Below are 21,365 nucleotides of genomic sequence, written 5' to 3'. Positions count from 1 at the left end.
CGAGTGCAGTGAAACAGATTCCTCTGAGCATGTGAGCAGTGTAACTATTGCCTGGTACTGAAAAGGGCTTTCCAAACGCAAAGTTACACATTTTTATCATAACAGCTATTTTCATGTATCAGGTAATGTATCTAGATTTTTCTTGGGAAGTTTATTTTAAATTCAGAAAGCACTGCATGGTTTCTTTCCTCCATTTTCTTGTTCACTAGATGTATTTCACATTTCTGATTAAACTGACAATCTTATAGAAGCACTCAAACCTAGATCCCAAGCCAGCAGACACCTACCATAGGATAGCACAGTGTTTTTTTCTCCACAGAGAGTATAAACTTTGCAAGACTGGACCTTACAGAAACAGCTAGTAGAAACTTCCCTTGCCTTCAATGAGAAGAGCCCAGTGTTGATAGATCCGACACCTTGGTGGCTAATTTTGAGCCTGTTGGAAAACAATGAGATCTACAATTTTTTCTTACAATTTTGTCTATGGAACCGATAAGCACCAGCTAAGAGTGCTAACATTTCCACTAAGGGGGAGAAGATGAAGCAGCTCATATTCAGTTGCTTCATATGCGGTCAACTGTGCTTTCAAAGGCAAATGGAAAACACTAAATAATACCAGCGTGGAGTATCTTCTCCGAGATTCCTCAGAATAGCATGTTAGCTGACAACCAAAGGCAGAGCCAGTCCTAAGACTGTGCCTCAGTTTTGCTTACAAAACAGACAGATTAGGTGTATAATAAGCTTAGTTCAACCTCTGCAGCCAAGACAGACAACCTTGCTTAGTCACTGACCTGGACATGCATGGGCAAATGAGACACACGCACACGAGAGAGAGATTTCACAGAGAGCTGCCAAAAGAAATCTCGTTAGCATTCTGTTTCTTTGGTTTTATTACCCAAACCTCTTGCAATTTGAGAAAGCACATACTTACTGTTGTAAGACACTTCCCTGAGATTTACAGTCAGAAACGTCCCATGATGTAAAGCGGCCGGAGGCAGGAGGTTACTGCATTTCCAGCCATATTCCAGAATGACATTAAACTGTGAAGCAGCCCTCCCTCTCTTATCGTTCTCCCCAGTTGATTACAAGTATGCCATCATCCCATAAATCACTGTAAGGAGATGAAAGAACTGTTTCACATCCCCTTTTTCAGACTGACTGGTAGACAGATCCAGATTTAGAAAGCAGCTAAAAGAAGTTGGATGCCGAGTACTGCAACAAGCAACTTTAAAGGGTCATACAGTAAAATCCTCAGACCTGGTTTCAGTTCCCTTCTACACATGGAGATTCAAACTGCTACACTTTACAAGGAAAGAAGGGCCTCTTTCTTTTTCATTTCTTGAATTTACTTTTCATTTTTCACCCTATCACACCCAGAAGAAATACAGCTGTTACAGACTATGAAATTATGATCCACTACATAAAGATAAAATCATTTATCACCAGATTTTTAATTCTAAATCCCATTCTTTGTTGGCACATCACATCAGCACAAAGTGGAAGTTTTAATGAATGCAGAGCACAGCCCTTCATTCTTTTAACATGGATTAAAGAACACAGTATAATGCAAGCTACTTAGTAATAACCAGGTTTGAGATTAGTGGCTACTGTTAACAAGCAAAACACAGGTCCTTAATCTTACTCTCACATTGCTGTTGAACCTGACCAATCTGTCTGAAATTGTTCTACTCCAGGCTAACAGTATTTACATTTGAGCCATATAGTTTGCATACTCTTCAATGAAATACAGGGGGGGGGGGGGGGGGAGGGAAGAGATAAATGCTTTTGATGAAACTCAGCTAATATAAAGAGATTCTTCAAGGAACAGAATAAGATTTTTAATTTTCAGAAAGAAATGGAGAGATATTTTAAAGTAAAGGCAAAGATTCTGTGCCTAATAAAGGAGTATAGCAATACTCAATGGACAAAATGCTAAGGCAACAGCGGGGAATGACAGTTTCAATGAAACAAGTATAAAAAAGCAGTTGTCCATAAGGCCCAAAGCAACAATAGCTTTAAGTGTGGTTTTAAAATTTCATGCATGCTTAAAGCCACGGATGGAATTTTGATAATAAAAAATGGTTCTTAAAAATCATTGTGCCATTGTGAAGCCAACAAAATCTTTAAACAAACTGAAGGTTTAAGTTCTGTAAAGTGCATTAATGATACCTCATGAACTAGACAATTATGTGTATTTAAGCATCATTATAATTATTCCTCATTTTCCTAGAATCATCAGAAGATTTTGGAACGAAAGGGGGCTGATAAATCAGAGTGATCCTCAATTTTGGTCAAGTAACTCATTTTGATCAACGCTTTTGGAAACCTGAATTTGGTCCCAAAGGGTTGTGACTTACTTTTTTTTAAACCAACAGATTCTTCTGAACGTCAGACTGTTTGAACAAACATTTTGGGATCAAGGCAGGAAAGCACTCATCTTACCTTTTTAAGGATGGCTTCTTGTGGAATTTAAGTCTTTTTCAAGTATCGCCATACAGTGCCATAATTTGCGTAGGATTCATGAAGGCAACAAAGGGATCTAGCAAACAGTTGCCTTAACCGTACGAGGTCTAATCACCATTCTGCCAGGGTTGCTATTTATTGGTTAAAATGAAAATCCATCTTCATTTCGAACAACACAAGTGAAGTTGTTTACTCACTATGCAAGTCTTGCCAGGTGGAAAGCAGACGCAGAGGTAGTCTTCCAAACTCCAGAGAGTTACAACTTGTACTTACAAATCATCTGAACCCAATTCATTACTGAAACAGAGAGTAATCTCTCTCAGTAAGTGAGTCAATACATAGACAGCTCAGTCTGAAAAACCTCCTGAAAAAGGAAGAGTGGAATTTCTCACTTTGTGAACTGTTGACTGCAGGGAGGAAAACGGAAAAGGTAGATATGAGAAATTGTCTTTACTAGCATTAATGAAAAGGCAATAGCAAATTACGAATATTAACTTTTCTAAATGAGGCATTTCAGGGCTGATACACAAATGTTTTAGGCATCATCTTTTGCTGCTACCATCTACAATAGCACTTAAGGAGCTTGTCCTGCTCCAAAGCCACCTAGGTGTGAGGAAGAGGGCCGGGGGCAGCCCAGGGAGGGTGACTTTGGAGGGCCAGTTAGGGGCTGTGTGTTGAAATAAGCCCTTTTCAGGGCTAAATTATTTATGACATCTCTGTAATAAGGAACAAGTATATCATGGGCCTGCGAGAGAGTCGGAGAGAGGTGCCCGAGCCAGGCAGCTCGGGAGAGCACGGCGCAGCACCGCGGGCAGGGGACGAGCGACAGGGAAGGCAGGGTTGGGGCGACAGGCAGGGCTGCAGACAGGCAGGGTTAGGGGGACAGGCAGGGTTGGGGGGACAGGTAGGGTTGGGGACAGGCAGGGTTAGTGGGATAGGCAGGGTTGGGGGGATAGGTAGGGTTGCGGGGATAAGTAGGGTTGGGGACAGTCAGGGTTGGGGGGACAGGTAGGGTTGGGGACAGGCAGGGTTAGCGGGATAGGCAGGGTTGGGGGGATAAGTAGGGGGCCGATGCCCTGATGCTCGGCCCCTCCGAGGTAGAAGGAGCTGCCCGCGCCCGGCCCTCGCCTCCCCCGGCCCGCCTGCCCTTCCCTCCCCTCCCCTGGCCGCCCCGCTGCCCCCGGGCCCTACCCGGCCGGCGGGCGGCGGCGGCCGGGGCGCTCGGCGGGAGCTCCGCGCCGCCCCTTCCTGCGCCGGGGTGGGGGGGTCCGGCCGGGCCCCGCGGGGCCGCTTCCCGGTTTCGCTGGTGCGGGGGCTGGGGCCGGGCGGCAGGGCGGAGAAGGCAGGTTGAAGTATTACTTGGCTTACCAAAGGGTGCTGGGCTGTCACCCGGTCGTCGGTGAAACCCAGAGGTGCCCCCCCCGCGAGCGAAGGGGGTGAAGATCAACTCTTTTAGGAGACGGGGGTCTTCACTCCGACAACCTTCCGGGGGAAAAAAGGGCGTAAGGAGGTGATGTCTTCGGTTATCTTTAGTCGAAACGCCTCTTCCTCCGCTTTTCTGCTGAATGCCCATTGCAGGACTCTTTTCCAAGAAGCGTGATGGAAGTAGGATGGAGGTTTAGGAACGCTTATATTAAGCTAAATATAGCAACTTTTATCTCTGCTGCAGCTTTCACCCCCGCTTCGCTGGACGTTTTGAGAATGAAGATGCGCAAAGAGATCAACTGTATCCTGACAGGCTGATACTCTGCAAAGACCTCAAAAGAAAAAAGACGACGTAAAAACCCCCAAAAGCATTACAAAATGTGGTCTGCAGGAAAAGAGAAAAAGCAAAACACGTGAGCCTACGATACTTTGATCAGAAATGTCCCCATTTCAGTGCTATTTTTTCTGTGATAGCATCCCCTTTGGGGAGAGAGTAATGCAAGCTTTCAAGACGTGAAACATTTTATAGCTCCATTACTGCAAAAGGAGTGTATGTATTCACTTCTAAATAAGCCCTCATGCCAGTAGCTGAGCCTGCTTTTTAGCCAAATGTTGATATATTGGAACTGGAGTTCCATTAGGGATTTCTGACCGCCGTATTTCCTATTTAAGTACTGTTCCTGAGTAAATGAATGCTTGCCACTGTTTATTTCACATGAATGGTTTATTCAGTACGTACTGTGCAATGATTGACTATACTTCTAAATGAAGTTATTTTGATAGCAGCAGGAAAAAAGTCATCCCCTCAGGATTTCTTTTATTTTCATATCACCCTTTTCATGTTCGGAAACTTGTTCGGTGACAGCTACCCTTTTTTTTTTTTTACCCAGGACATTTATTTTTTTTAATTCACTCTTTTACAACAATATTTTCCATGAGCTGTTCTCACATTCGCTTTCTTATCCTTTTGAAACATTCTCAAGTTTCTGAACTTGTAGGAAGTGCTGTGTTCAATTAGTCCTTTCAACTAATATCATAGCTAGCTCTGAGATACATGAATGTATATGAAAGGAGAATAAAGTTTACACTTTTTAGTCTTCAGACTAACACAGTTTTAATGGAGAAGTCATAGCCTTGTAATAGAGAAGAAACTCAACCGAAAATTACTACAGCTCAAATTTTCATTATGAAAATGCCATGATGAAAATGAAAGTTTGCACTAATATTGAAAAACAGACTTTTGTATGAAGTTCTGACCACCTGATCAATCAGCTAGGGAAGACCAGTTACTTCTCACAGTTTTTCACATCTTCCTTTCCATCCAACATACACTACACAGAGGCGCTAACTGAAAACCTAAACTGTGAAACTATTTCCGTCATAAATAGCAACACATCTAATTCTTGTAACCACAGTCTAAGCCTGTTTGCTTCTAGCTGGTAATAGTCCTTTTCAATGTTCTTCTGTCATCTCTGTATACCAGTTATATTAATTCTTAGCAGAGGTTAAGTTATATTCCATAGTTTTTTTCAGCATTATCTGTCCCTGATGTCAAAAAGCAGATTCCAGACTGATAACATGTCTGTTAGAGCCTCATATGTTTCTCATACGTTGCGTATAAAATACGCAAGTTGCACATTTTCAAACTTTCTTCCACATTGTAGCATCACAGAATAATTCAGGTTGGAAGGGACCTCTGGAGGTCATCAGGTCCAGCCCCTGCTCAGGGCATGTACAGCTGAGACCCAAACACCTGCAAGGATGGAGATCCCACAGCCTCTCTGGGCACATTTTCCAGCATTTGACCATGCATATGGTGAAAATTTTTTCCTAATATGCAATTTAAAGTTCCCATGTTCTAATTTGTGCCGGTTGCTTTTTTGTCCCATCGCTGTGCTCCTTTGAGAAGAGCCTGGCTCCATCCATTCTCTCTGTCTTTCCATTAGATTCTTGTAGACAGAAACAGGACCTCTTGTCCTCTCCCTCTATGTACTCTGTACTCTTGGTAGTCTTTCCTTAGACTCACTCCAGCATGTCAGCGCCTCACTTGTACTGGGGAGCCCAAAACTTGACATAGTACTCCAGAGATAATCTCACAAATGCTGAATACAGGGGAATAATCACTTTGCTCAACTACACTCTCACTAGTAAGGTGCAGGGTGCAGTTGGTTGCCTTTGTCACAAGGACACACTGCTGACTCATGTTCACCTTGGTGTCAACCAGGACATCCAATCTCTTTCTGCAAAGCTACTTTGTGTTGGGTTGACCTCCAGGCTGTGTTGTTGAATGGGTTTATTCCATCTCAGATGCAGCACTTTGCATGTGGGTTGAACCTCATGAGTTTCCCATCAGTCCATTTCTCCAGTCTGTTTCTGTCCAAAAAAGCAGCCCTGCCCTCCAGTGTGTCCACCTATCCTTCCCCAGTTTGTTTTTCTGTCTGAAAATCTGTTGATTGTGCAGTCTGTCTCACTGCCAAGGTCATTAATAAGGATGCTAAATGGTAGCGGTACCAATATTAGTCCCTGAGGGATGCCACTAGTAATTTACTGTGAGATGAGGTTAGTATACTGATCACGACATGTTGACCCCGCATGGACTTTGGCCCTGCTGTTTTTCCACTCACCTTTGTCCGCTTATCTGTATCTCACCAACAGAGACTGTGTCAAAGGCCTGGCTCAATTCAAGGTATGCAGCATCCAGCGTTCTCCCATTGCCCACGGCATGGCTGGATATGCATGATATGCCTTTTGTAAATTCAGTCACCTTCTTCCCCTTCATGTACTTTGAAATGGCTTCAAGGAGGATTGCTTCATAACCTTCCCAGGAGATCTATAAAGACTGGAAACAGTTTTAAAGAATAAACTGCTCTACAACAAATTCTGCCTTTCATATGAAATTAGGCATGTAGCTCACGCTTTAAAGTGGGAAAAGGGAACACATAAGCACATGTTTCGAACACAACAGCTGTAGTTTTTCAACCCTTGAAAGAGTCAGGAACGTACAGTTGTACAATTTTTTGATAGAATATACTCTTAATTTTACATATTCCAAACATACCTTTGTCCAATGCTGTAAGAAATTAATGTTGCATACACTACAAATAATAGCCTGCTACAAAAACTTTTAAAAACTTCCTTCCAGTGGTCAGACTCTTGGGCTTCACAACCATGTGAAGCAAATATAGGTGAAACTCTCTCCCTGCATGTGGCAGGAACAATAGCTGGGCTGGCTTTTCAGGACTGTGGTTTAGGTGAAGAAGCCAGCAGGGGTCATGGTTCGTTGAGCTGTAGCAACTTCAAATCTCAACAGTATAGGAGACCTCAAGGCCAAACCATTAAATATGTTCACACAAAGGGCTGGTGTATATTAAATGCATATGTGAGGAGGGCAGTACATTCTAAGTGCTGTCTGCAGTTATCCTACTTCATATTAGCAGGAGCTGGTTTCCATACCTTGGAAGTCACCAGGAGCTTCACCACTGACATCAGTGTCAGTGAAGTCAATGCTTATTCCTGTCTCTCTGTTATTTCTTTATTGTCAGCAATGGAGCGTATACTTTTCAGATATGAAGTATCCAGAGATAAGATTTTACAACTGGGGACATACAATTCTGCATGACTGCAGTTACATGGCAAGGAGACACTATTGTTCCTTCAAAATATGTTATTATAAGAGAGTCAGCACTGTATTCTCAATGCCAGATTCTGACCTGCTGTTTACAAGTAATGCTGTATGGGTTTCAGGAGATAACAGAAGTATGCACACCCTGAAAATCTCACTCTGTTTAATTCTAATGCTTTTCTAAACTGATTTATTTCTAATTGGTCTGAATCTCTTGATACCTGCTCATCCACTAGATGGCATGATGACTCTGCTCTATAAACAAGTGAAAGCAAATCTGCTCTCCAGAGTCACCTGAGGTACAAAAAACAGGGAAGCACAGAGCAGAAATTAAAGGGCATTAAATCTCTACGTGGAAGTTCTAATTCAGCAACAAAATTACCTTTGTTCTGTGTAGTTTAAGCTTTAAGCATCCTAACTGATTCTTCTATAAGCTTTCTCTGGTGAAAGGTGAGATTTTTTTGCACAGGGCAGACTGTCCTTCTGTTATTCCACTAAGGCAGCCTGCCTAGTGTACTTTGTTTGTATCCAAGGCAATATGAAATAAAAATTGCCAATTTTCTTTAAAAACATGTTTTTGAAAATTTAGATTCTTTTTAAGTCGCATTTCACAGAATGACAGGATGGCTGAGATTGGAAGGCACCTCTGGAGGTCATCTGGTCCAACCTCCCTGCTCAAGCAGGGCCACCTAGAGTCAGTTGCCCACAACCGTGTCCAGGTGGCTTTTGAATGTCTCCAAGGATGCAGACTCCACAACTTCCCCGGGCAACCTGTGCCAGTGCTGGGTCACCCTCACTGTAAAAAAGTGTTTCCTGATGTTTAGAGGGCACCTCCTGTGTTTCAATTTGTGCCCGTTGCCTCTGGTCCTGTCACTGGGCATCACTGAGAAGACCCTCACTCCCTCTTCTTTGCATCCTCCCTTCAGATGGGAGCCTTCTCTTCTCCAGGCTGAAGAGTCCAGGCTCTCTCAGCTTTTCTTCACGGGACAGATGCTCCAGTCCCTTCACCAACTTCATGGCCCTTTGGTGGACTCTCTCCAGTATGTCCATGTCTCTCTTCTACTGATGAGCCCGGAATTGGACACAGGACTCCAGGTGTGGCCTCAGCGGTGGTGATGTTGTAATGATGTTGTAAAAGTATTCCATAGTTCTCTTCATGCTTTCTCTTTAACACTACAAATGTGATAACATCTGTAGAAAGACATTAATTTTAATGCATATCTCAGATTTCTTTACTAACCACCAAGGAATACAAAAAGAAGTGACAGCTGTGGCATTTTTTTGTCATTATTACAGTCACATACTTACCCCCTGGTTCTGTAAAAATTCTTTGCCACTCTCAGAATTTGCCCCTTTTCTTTCTGTCAAGACCGTACTGTTCACTGCTGGTAAACCACACTAAGAATTGTCAGGTTTTGCTTGATATTGTTTTCCTCTTTTTTTCTTGGTTAACTATGAGGCTTGATACAAAAGGAGTGTCACCACAAGAGCCATTTAGTAAGTTTGGTTTTCACCACCATAACTACATGCCTGGCTAACAGAAGTCAATGAGATATCAGTATGTTTCAGAGTAATTTGGTTCATTGCTGACCCTGTGCACTTCCTCATTGTACCTTCTCCTCTTACCCTTTCCAGCTTCACAATTCATCCAAGAAGTTTTTGTTTCCAAGATACTCGGTTATCGTCCTTTCTTCCTCATTAAGTGCCCAGGACTCAAACTCTATTAAAAATTGATCTTGTAATAATCTTGGAAGTGAATATTCTGTCTTGCCTAGAAGCTGCTGTGAAAAATCTTCATAGTGAAAAGCAACAGGCTTTCCTACCTTTACACACGCCCTAGTGTTAGTATTCTTTTTGTGGAAAGAAATGGTACTGTAGGAATAAACCAAGTCGCTCTTACATTGGCATGAATCCATTTTGTGGAGCTTCCATAGAGACAGTGAGGTTTATCTAGAGGGATCTTTAGGAACAGGACCCAACACAATCTAATGAGGCAATAATACACATTAGATGTTTTATAGTGAGCGATGAGTGCATGAACACTAGAAAATATAACTGATCAGTGAAAAGCTGTTTAGTTTGCCATAGGTCTTTTAATTTAATGTTGGAAAAAAATCTATACTGCATACATATATATATTGCATACACATTTTTCCTACTACAGATAGCCATCCATAAGTCTGAAGATCCACATTCAATAAAAACTTACAGTAAAAGGAAAAGACTTGCCTACTCTGTAAGCCTGGACTTGGTAACATTAGATGTTCTGCATCTAATTTTCACTCTTTAAGTCCATCTCTGCAACAAGCCTGAAGCTCAAAACCAAGCCTTCGCCAACAGTAAGAAAATTCCTGGTTTTAAGAAGCTAAAAAGATTAAGGTTCGCAAAGATATCTGTACTAGAACACATTTTGTTCATACACCCCTGAACTAGAAGGAGATTTGGCTGACCTTTGCATCTCAAGGTATTCCCTATCAGAAGAAAGTATAACTAGGCATAAGGTCAAAGCAGAAAAAAAAAAAGAAAGGTGGATACTGGCTGTTATAAAAATGCAGAAAGTCTCTTTTTCAGTAGCTTAAAGGAATGCTACCAGTGTACAAGAAAAAAAAACCAAACGAAACTTAAATTTTAAAATGTTATTTCTCTCTGGAGATAATAACAATAGCAACAGCATGGTCTGTTGTACTTGAAAGATTTAAATTTCCCCTTTGTGTGAGATTCATTTTAATATATATAATATTAAAAATGTATATAAATATATATTGGCATGCATTTATTTCCCTTAACACTGCTTTTTTTTTTTTTAAATGCTGTATTCACATCAGTCTCAAAAGAGCCTTTACTGAGGCATCCCTACTAAGGAAGAATAACATTTCATAGTATTACTATTACTATTGAATCAAAAAGGAGTAAGTGGCAGAAAAAATGAACAAAAGCACAACATTATACTTTCTAGTTGAATAATACACATTATGCTTTCTAGCTGAATCATATAGAAGGCATTTACATTTGAACAACTGCATTAGAAAGGTAAAGAACCTGCGGAACATTCAGCTATTGAGAATCAAAACTTTCAGCTATGTGTACGAGTATATATAGAAAGAAAGGTACATTTTGTTTCCTGTGACACGCAAAATTCTGCATGCAGCCTAGAATGATTTATTTACAGAACTCCCATACCTATAAAAACTTCCTTCAGTTCCCCAGACCTCCTCCATCAGTTTACCTTATCATTATTTAATTGAAGGACTGAAAAAGTTTCAAAATTACAGCCAGACTTCCAGACTGTAAAATCGTGTGCCTACTGAAAGGAAAAGGAGCTGCAGACATGTGGTTCATCCTGATAGCGTACCAGTATTTTCTTAGACTCACTGTTCACCTGGCATTAGCTGAGTATGAGGACTTGAGTGTCAGTGGCATATGGTACCTCACCTGCTTCCAGAACCTAGAATTGGATGACTGTGGGTGCACAGTGTGCTGCTCTTTCCATTTGACGGTACCTTGCTGCTTAACAATAAACCTAAGCGATTCCTGAAGCTTCTCATAAGTCCCAATTGTCTCCATTTCTAGCAGGATCACCTTTGTACCATTTTGAATGAGGGCATTGTATAAAGCAATGTGTTGATCATAAGCAGGTTCTTTACAATTAATCAGCTGGTGTGTTAGAAGGATGATCAGCCGTCTGCTCTTCTGCATCCTCTTCTCAATTGCACTGGCTGTATCTAGGAATGAACAAGAAAATTACGAGACCCCGAAATTTCTTTTATAAAGTCTTTTGTGTTTAGGCACTTCTTTTTCATTGCTTTTTAACCAGAAATAACTTCTGTCTCACGTCAGTCTGGTACAGTTTATTCATTAGAAAAAAAGCTTAAAAACCCCAAACTAACCCAAAACGAAACAAAACACAAAAACAAAAAAACCAAAGCTTTCCTTTCAAATTGTTTTCAAAAGCTTTCCTTTGGTTGAAACATTAATATTTTCACTGCTCTTAAGAATTGTTAGGAATTTCTAATCCAACAACCTAGGGTCAAGTTCAGTAGATCTGGATTGCATCAAATTTGTGCTTGATCAATAGTCTTCATGTAAGGAATCATGTTCTATCAAGTTTAGTGCTTTACAAACTGATCCTGCAATACTGACCCATGAAAATTAGTCATTTGGAGACTTTGGGGTGACTTACTTCTTAAGAGGCTTACTTAGGGGCAGAGGGAGTGTTAATTCTCCTGAGCGATAGCATGCTAATTTATACGTTAACCTGTGCGTTGGGTTGGCATCTGCCCTGCAGGGGTGGATCCAGACTTGCAGGGCATTTGTATGTCAGCATGACTGAAGGTGTTTCTCTTTCCCACCGGTTTGTTAGGGAGAGCTGATCAACCACAACTGGGACAGTGATGTTGGAGGTCTTGAACCTAGGAAACTCGAGAGCCAGCATGCTATGGGAGAAATTTCTGGGGTGACTTGGAAAGCTCCACATCAAGCCTCCAGGAGCTGCTTTTCCCGATGACCTGCTGTGATGTCTATGGGGAGAACACTGCAGATGAATGCCTGTCCAGCGAAACACTCATCCCGGTTAGAAGAGTTTGCTGTGGTCTGTAGAATGAAAGCTGGAGTTGTTTTGGTGGGAGCATGTCATGCTGGGCCAAGGGAAAGGAGGTGGGAGCTGAGCTAAGGAAATTCAATGTGACAATTATTTAACAACGCCACTGATTTGCAGATGTCATCAGCCAGCTGCATATGCATCCTCTTTTCCTTTGCTGGGGGCTGCCAGCCCATTGCAAGACTCTTCTCAGCCTCAGAGAGGCCCAGCTTTTTCAGCTCCTGGGTCAGGAAGAGAACCCTTTCAATGACTCCTCTGTCCTATTTCTTGGCTCTGAGAGTATTCTATGAAAATAGTTTGCCTTTCTGTGATGTTCACCAGTTCAACTCCTTTCATTTTCTTCTTTTTCATTAAATTTTCCTGATGCTAGGAGAATAGATCCTTTGGAAGGTGATAAAAATTAAGGTAAGCAGCTACTTTCATGTTTTGTTCCCATAATAACACCACTGTTAAAAAACCATCTTTCTCAGTTTTGAGGTGCAGTCCATTGTGCTCAGGACTGAAAGACCATGGATCTGGGGAGGTATTCACTTCTGCATTTGGATTTCTGATGCCATACTTGTGGCAGGAGGAAAAATGGGGCTGCATGCTGCAAATACTTTAACCGAGGGATTCATTGCAACCTGTTTTGTCAATGTTAGAAGTTTATGAGAGTTCAGAAAGTGACAGAAAATACTGTGAAAGAAAAAAATCCATCAGCAGCTATTACACACAAAAATTCAAGCATCTGCAGTCCACATACTGCTGGGAGAGTACATTAATGGAAGCATAATATAAGCTTGCCCTGTTCTTAGTCTTTTCCAGTCCTTTGCCCATGGCCAGTGGTGAAGATAGGACACTTGGCTACACAGAACGCTGCTCCAGTGAAGTATGATCATTCCTCTGTTATTTGCTCATGTTTTTGTGTATTACAGATACAGCAGCTCCAGCAGTGTTTGGTTAGATTCTGCAGCAAGGAACGCAGTTGGCAGGACAATGAGACCGTGAGAAGAACAGAGTAGAAGGTGATGCTGGTGAAAACTCTTGGTTTGCTGCATAATACTTGCATTTGCACCTCTTCAGGCAACTGTTAGTTTGTAGAAAACACTATTAATCAGTAAGGCCAGGAAACAAAAAGAATGCTAGTTTAGGGAAGCATAATGGGAATCCGACAGCTATGCTGTGCTGTTTATCACTTGAATCATTCTGTTTAACTTTCCTTTTTACTGGAAGAACACAAGTTTCAAGTAACAAAGCTTTGCCCTGGAACTAGGAGTCATAAGCATGTCTTGACATAATAATTCCATTTTATATCCTCACTGCAATCTTTTTTTTTTGGAAATACATGGAGTTTTACAGTGAAAAATATGATTCATCAAATGCTATGATACGTGTTCAGGAAGGATCACAGTAACTCGAAGTGGCATTTCCTGTTTTACTGTGCTTAGCATATTTTAATTGTAAGGTTTTGGATTTGGAAACCTGGTAATGAGAGGCTCAAGATCAGAAGATAAGGGTGGGAAGTGTATGGGTAAAGTCCATCTGTGTGGAAGCAGAGAACTTCTAAGTGCTCCCAGTGGCAGGCAGATTCTGAATAGCTTTTCCACCCAAGTGGAAGCATTTTGGGGCATGAAAGTAGACAAGGAAGAGAAAAGCAGAAAGCTGGGAAAGTAGGCAAGAAGAGAAAAGGAAGGACAATGGTCAGTGCTCAGGATATTTTTAGAGTTTTGATTAAATCAGACGGAACAAGTCAAACAAAAGGTACTCACTGTCCAAGGCTGGCTTGGCGAGTCTTCTGTCTGTCACTCCTGGGTTACAGGCATCCATTTATGCCTTTGTACAGTGAAAACGTCTTTTGTTTTCAGCCAACTTATTAGAGCCCTTGTTAGTCCCGCAGTCTTCAGCTCAGTTGCGTGCTGTGCTCAGTTTTCTTCAGGATTGCCATCCATAAACCACAGTTTGAGAGCAGTGTCCCATAACAAAATATTGCCCTGTCCCTAGTCACCTGAACAGGTGGCATAAATTTTTGTCATTGACAGTTTTGTGAGCTACTGTTAGTTCCTTGTTCTGGATCTGGCATGCTGGGAATGGTCTGGCTCACAACTCTTGCAGCTTTTTTTACATTCTTGTTGCAGTGGGTTTTCTCAAGGCCAAGCACTTTTGCCACTCTCCAGAAGAGAAGGACATCAAAGATCTCAGGCCAGCTCTGGGCAGGTGAAAGACACCTGGCCCAATGCAGATGATTTCAGAAATGTGTAACAGAGAATGTGTCAGCTTTGGCTTCCTGCCTGCTTACTGACAGGGAGAGAAGATCTGGTCCACAGAATAACCAAAGCACAAACCAAACAGACAAGTCAGCTCTGAAGGAAAGCAGATAGCACCTAGATGACAGCAATCATAAGAGATAGCGTAGAGGTGTCCATATGGAAATTAGCACAGATTAATTAACATGATTCCATTCTGGAAGACAAGGAAGTGGGCATAAAGAATACCAGCTGTTTCCTGAATTAGCGCTGGGAATTGTGTGAAGAGAAAGGAGGTCACATCGGTGAACAGAAGGTGAACTTCCTGTGACTCTGACACCCTCATAACAGGTTGAAAAACCCTGAGTGATAACAGCAAGGTTAATCTCTCAACTTAGTTTGTGGTTTTCTCCTCTTCCGTGTCTTATAGACCTACTCATGCACGGTTCGGCTGTGGCTTTGCCCAGATAATGGCTGTGCAGAGCTACACTACCCAAAGAGCAGGTGTATGTTTAAAAGAGTGACACTTGGGGTCACATTTCCTGCACGACCCAAGAAGATGATAAACAATCCGTGCCCCTGCCCTGTAGCTTGCTTTTCTTAGCACACACGCAAGCACAGAGTGCCATTGCGTCACCCTGCCTGAAAGAGCAGACACACAGCTGCTGAGGAGATGAGCAGCCAGCTCAGGAACGTAAAGGGACCTTCTATACCCCTAAAAGGGACTAGAACCACAGTCTGCTCAAGCTTGACAAGACATTCTGTGCATTATCTGATCTGAAACTTACCTTCTCCGGGATATATATCTCTCCCATAAATACACAGTTTATATCCATATTTATTTTCTAGAATATCTGGCATGCTTTGGTAAACAAAATATTCCACAAAATTAGATTCATTGGTGTGGCTTCTGGGGTAGATAACATATGCATCATATATCTTCCCATCTGTAAGGCAAAACAAGAGGAAAGTGTATTGTGTTATCATGAATTAGAGCTGTCTATTGCAAAAGCTAGAAGAGAAATAAAAAAATATCAGTCTTTGAAATAGATCTAAGTAGAAGTTCCTGCTAATCTGACTAACGTATATCATCAGGTGCATATCTGGAAATTAGAGACTGTGCACATTTGGTATTTTCCATGCTCAATTGTTATGTCCTGTGTGTTTGTAAGTTTGGAGAACCCGACCTTTGTACTGTGAAGGCTGTATCCCAAAGTATATAGAGTAAGAATTCAATTGATCGATGCATATTAGCATGAAATAGAGATGAAGCTCAGCATTTGTTGTTTCAGTGATACAATAGGCTGTTAACAGCCTTTGTCTTTCAGGACAAGACACTCCACTTAAATTCTTCCGCCCTGAAGAAATTACTCATCATTCCCACGACATAGCATACTTCTGAGTGAAAAGCTCCTTTACTCAGGAAGTAGTCTTACAGTCGGAACCAAGTACAAAGTCAAATATTTCTTTCGCTCTTCTCTTCATTCCTCTCAAATATGTTTTCCATAACAGAATTTTTTTTTCTAATCCCAAAGGTTTTGTTTCTTTCTTTCCAGTGGAGATGATCATATCCCTTCTTTTGTTGTTATCTGAGGTTCTTGTCCAGACCATCCTTACAATAAAAAAGACATAGCCATTTCCAGAGTCTGATTCATTTCATCATAAAATATACTTAAATGGAAACTGCCCTAAAAAGCATACTTCTTTCCTCTTTACAGAGAACATAAGTAACTACATCAGCTGTAGATATCTACCATGCAGACATCTGTGGTAGGAGGCAGCTTCAGATTTAAAAAATGTAAATTTAGGTGTCTACATGAAAACTAGGTGTCTAAACTCCTGCTACAATCAGTGGAGAACTAGCCATTGCAGTTAGTGAATTCTAGAGTGATTCAGATTGCTCTCATGTAAATGCCAGGGGCCCAGCTGACTTGCCTAAACTAGTGCCATTTGAGACTTCCTATGGTACCCTACCTGATCTCCAGACCCTGCTCCAGAAGTCTGCAACATCCGGCAGATCTGTGTTATGTGTTCATTTTTTTGGCCATCCCAAATGACTCTAGATGCCCATGTTTAGACCACCGACGCAAGGTCCCAGTGCCTGGTTAGCTGAGTTGATTTTACTGATGAGAAGCTGGACTTGGTCACCTAAAAACATGTACCACATAGTGTCATTAGGCACTGCCTGCCCTTCAGCTGCCACTGCAGAGGCGTTCAGGTCTCTCTTAAGCCCTCAGGGAGCTCCAACGGCACTAGCTGTTTACGGTTAGACAGCTAAACCCAGCCCCAGGTCTCCAGGTTTCATGTCTATGATGGGAACTTGCATGCGTGCACCTTCATTGCATGCGACTAAATTTAGATGTCTTAATCTTGTGCTGAAGTCCACCCCTAAAGTTGGATGGGATGTATTCCCCCCAAAAGTGTCTTCCATAATATTGGTACCTTTCTCTTTGGCTTATAAAAACTGCATTGCTCTAACACATGCCTGTTAACACATTAGCCAGTAGTTCCTTTGCTTTAGAGAGCACGTAACAAGTACAGTTAATAGCACTGTAAATCGGATTTTCACTGTCATTCAATGTTTCATGGCAAATATTTTTGTTAAAAAAAAATGAAACCAGGACTGAATACCTCTTTTATGTAACACATCGCTACAGAACCCAGGAAACAAGGGAATGTAAAGCACTAACAGAGCTATGTATGTCCCCTCTCATCTAAACGATTTCAGAAGGCATGACAAAGCGAAGGATCAGGCTCAGCTGTCATATGAGTTAGTAAGCAACTATTAAATAAATCCATTTCCATATGATTTGCTTTTTTGCCTTTTTTTAAGGAAAAGCTTTCCTTAAAAAAAGGGAACTTTCTTGCTCAATTCTTACTCACCATCCTTGACTGAGTAGGGCTGAAATATCTCCCGATACAATAGGACGATATCAACTCGGAAGGACTGATAAAGTATAACGGAGGCTGCTATTGCAACTAGCAGAACTAGAGATCCTACAATCAAGAGGATGTTAGGAAGACCCACTGCAAAGAAGAGGAATATATTGTTAGCCGTAGAAAAGTTAACACATGGGCTGAAGCCTCAGCCTCTCACATCCTTTCTTCTGTCGCAGCTTTAAGGAGCTCACAACAGAGACGACAAAGCTTTTTCCTTCCCCAGCTGGTGTAGCCAACACAGAGACCCCTAAACTAGAAGCATACTAAGCAGTATGTAATTAGTATTTGCTTCTGTTGAATAGAGACCTACCTATGCTAAATACCACAGCTGACAATGATGTTTAAGCAGTTTGTAACATTGTAAAACTGTTAATAACACAACCAGCAACAGTGTTCAAGCATTTTGTAAGGCATCTACGCAGATGCATGACAACTGTAAGTGTCCACAAAAGGACAAGCGGAGGCTTCTGGCCTAGTTGCACAAACAGGGTACAGAGAAATGTGCAAATAATGAAATCTGCAAGATAAGAACAAAGTACGCAAAACAAGCAGGAAAACAGAACATGTCCTGATCACAAAAATAAAATAAACTATGCTGGAGGCAGATTATATTCTCCCCTGCCTTTTCCTTTGGAGAGGGTCAAGGAGCATAAAATAGCAATTACGAGTAAGGAAAATTGGGAACGAAAGGAGCCACCCCCTTTAGTTCCAGCTTCCCTCATGGAAGAGCTCTTGAATCTGACTACCTCCAACTCAGAGATGAAGACTTATCAAGGGTAGATTCAGACTAGATATAAGGAAGAAATTTTTTACGCTGAGCGTGGTGAAACACTGGCACAGGTTGCCCAGAGAGGTGGTGGATGCCCCATCCCTGGAAACATTCAAGGTCAGGTTGGACGGGGCTCTGAGCAACCTGATCTAGTTGAAGATGTCCCTGCCCACGGCAGGGGGGTTGGACTAGATGACCTTTAGAGGTCCCTTCCAACCCAAACTATTCTATGATTCTATGATTCTATAAGGATGGCAGTCACCAGCTCTGTGCTATCGTATGCACACAGCTAGTCTAGGACAAGATTGTGATTATCACACAAAGAAATGCACATGAAAATGTCCAGATTGTGCATCACATCTGCATAAAAGGGCCCATCTGTCTTTATTTTACTATGATACAGCAAATATAATAATTGCCAGATGCAATGCCCTGGCTTGGAATATCACTAGAAGCACGTATCCCTTCAGTGTTACAATAAGATTTGAGGTATGCTGCAATTTCAGAATTATCTTAGCTGAGAAAAGAAATATTCCTTTGAATGTTAACCACATATAAATTTAAATACAAGCATTCTGGCACTACAAACATGGAGGTCAGCTCTGGCATCCTCACTGTAAAGACCCTTCACAGCATCTCAACTCATGGAGGGTAATTATATGTGCTGGTAGCAACTCGACCCAGCCAAGCCTTGTGCATTCGGAGCAGGGATCAGACGCTCAGGGCTTTTCCTCCCTCTGCCTGCAAAACACACACGAGACACACGTGGCTGCAGCAGCAGGCCATTCACCGGCACTTGAGGAGGTGCATCTTACAGCAGGCTGAAGAGCCAGTCTCAGTTTCCTCTGCAGAAGAGGCAGCAAGACAGATTGGAAAATGTTGCAGATTGTATGCGGCCAGTAAGTATGCTACCAGGTGAAGGCACTGACCACCACCAAGGAGCAATTTCAGAGCTTTCGCTTGGACTTGGCTCTAAGTGAATGAAATAAGATAAAATATTTAGCAGTGAAGAGTCTCTTACATTGAATTTTACAGGTTCCCTGGCTTCTCCAGGACATGTTGAATAAGGCAGTGTATTGCGTAGTACTTACAGAGGCAACCTAAAAGTATTAGTGCCTGAGAAATTCCACTGAAAAGGTATATAAATAAGGAGTTTACAAATACATTTTCCCTTTCCTCTGGTAGGATGCAAGGTAAATTTGACATGATTTTCACACTCTTCCTGGTTTTTTCTTTGCCATTTAAAGGGAGAAAGAAACATCAGGCATGTGATGTAGCATACCTCACCAGAACTAGGAGATATGGGGAAACCGCCTTACAATAAGACTGAAGTGGGCAAGAAAACAACCAGTTTCTTTTATAGCGAAGTTTGGCCAATTTGTAGTTTTAACAGTGTCACGTGATGCCCATGAAGGAACTTTGTCCTTGTGGACCCCTTCAAATTTTATGATTTGATCCATTTTCCTGGTCACTACACACACACAGACAAAATCAGGAAACCCCTTCCACTACCTGGTGAGGACGACCCAAGGATCAGAGATTGCCACTATTTCTTATTGCTTCAGTTGTTGAGAGGGCGCTCGCCACATTACAAATACTGCTGTAATGCATTGAGTGAGTATCTATAAAACATGTAGAAAAGAAACAGATTCCAACAACAGCTTCTGCAATTACGAACCTAAAAAATGCCTTTTGCATTTGGTTTTTCACTGATCAGATGAAGGCTGGAAAACAAGCAATAGATTTCCTGTGTTTATACAGCTTGTAAAGCATCAGACAAGAACCACATGGTGGTCTTCCTGGAAGAGCAGGTTCCATTCCCAGTAAGGCTGACTCAGCTTCTTGTTTCTCTGGAGTAAATCAGCTGTCTGATTGTCACAATGGGGGCAAGGGCCAGAAGCCACTTTTGGAGGCCCCGAACGAGGTTGAACAGATCCTGTTGTTCTGTTTGACTCTGCTGCATCATTTAGCAGCAGAAAGTTCATGAGTAGACTGTCTTCTCATACTATTTATTTATATTCAAGAGCAATGGGAATACAGAACTATCAGTTCACAAGAAACAATATTGGAGAGGACAGAGAAAACAAGTCAGAAAGCAACATTTGAAGGATTTCCTGACAAACTCTGGAAGAACAGCAGCTTTTTGTAACTTCTCTGGCTTCTAAGGTGGACACGCTTCCAGACAGTAAAGGCAAGAGATCTGGGTCTGGAATTCCTGTCCACATCCGCCTACCAAAGATGAGCCAAAAGGGTAGGTTCGGCATTAAATATCTTTGAGGAGGAACAGAGCTGATGTTCTGGGCTGAACTTTATCTCTGCTCTGAATGACTGGAATTTCTGGCATTCTCCAGATAAGAGGGTTCGCACCAGAAAGATTTGTGGTCCTCTGGGTATTTTACACCTCCTTGTGAATGAGAATTGAGGAATGCTCAGGGAGAAATAAGATGATGCTTGTGGGTCAGACACATGAAAATCCACCTCCAGTTATTTAACCAGCCCTGGATCAAGGTGAGGAACTAAAAGCCGGTGGCAGCTTATATAGTAATAAAAAGGGAAGGACTTGGAAGGTATTCAGACAGCCCGTGTACTCCCTAGCAGACAAGTTAGAGGGGACGCTGAAGGGATGTTCCTGTCTGACCCAGCTCTGCTGGTAGAAGGACTTAACACTTTCAGTGTTTCTCCAATTACTTGTCATTGCCTCTGTCTCGGGAACTAACAGCTTCCCCCCCCTCTGCCAGCAGAGCTACTTTTGTGAGCATTGATCCACTGCAGTTATCAATGAGCTGAACTGGCATGAACAGTGTCGCCAATCAGTTTTCTCATTCTTGAGAGGTGGCATCTTCCAGTGTGAGAGATACCAAGCAGCTGTGGAGGGCAAGTGGGAGTAGTCTGGCAGGCAGGCTGCCTCTTGCCAGGTGTCCAGCAGGATGAGCTACATCTTTGTCAGGAAAGGTGGAAGAAAAGGGAATTAAAAGTTGTCGCAAATTCCTTAGCCTTACAGTGACCAGAGGCACCCCACACAACAAGTTACACAGGTGATCTCAGAGCACATGAGAGGACACGTCTTGTGGCAGAGAGGGAATGTAAAATGTGGGATGATCACCATCTCTGGAATTAAAAAGGGAGATACAGGACTGAAAGATCTGGAGGAAATGAGACAGCCTATATTTTCTGTAAAGAGGTATTATGAGACATGAAGAATGTGTTTATGAAGAAGTGTTGGTGAAGGAGTCAGAAGATACCAAACAGCTTCAGGCAAAGAGGGGAGAGAAAGGATGGGAAATAGTGTGGAAGGATAGGTTCCATGTTGACTGAGGTGATCAAAGA

General features: G+C 42.1%; 1 protein-coding gene across 1 annotated transcript in view; it reads right to left on the bottom strand.

Moving 5' to 3' along the window:
• Positions 1 to 10,848: 10,848 nt before the first annotated feature.
• IL1RL1 (interleukin 1 receptor like 1) overlaps positions 10,849 to 21,365 on the bottom strand; it is a 28,224-nt gene continuing 17,707 nt past the window's right edge. Inside the window, exons 10-12 of the mRNA XM_076359817.1 lie at positions 17,213 to 17,356; positions 15,118 to 15,276; positions 10,849 to 11,232 (exon numbers count right to left, since the gene is read on the bottom strand). Of these exons, the coding sequence (XP_076215932.1) occupies positions 10,886 to 11,232; positions 15,118 to 15,276; positions 17,213 to 17,356 (650 nt within the window). The 3' untranslated portion in view covers positions 10,849 to 10,885. The remainder of the gene's footprint in view (positions 11,233 to 15,117; positions 15,277 to 17,212; positions 17,357 to 21,365) is intronic.

This window comes from Aptenodytes patagonicus, chromosome 1 (genome assembly GCF_965638725.1).
Source record: "Aptenodytes patagonicus chromosome 1, bAptPat1.pri.cur, whole genome shotgun sequence".
In the NCBI taxonomy this organism is placed as follows: Eukaryota; Metazoa; Chordata; class Aves; order Sphenisciformes; family Spheniscidae; genus Aptenodytes; species Aptenodytes patagonicus.
Note: the sequence above shows the minus strand (reverse complement) of the source record. Positions and strands in the feature narration are given on the sequence as shown.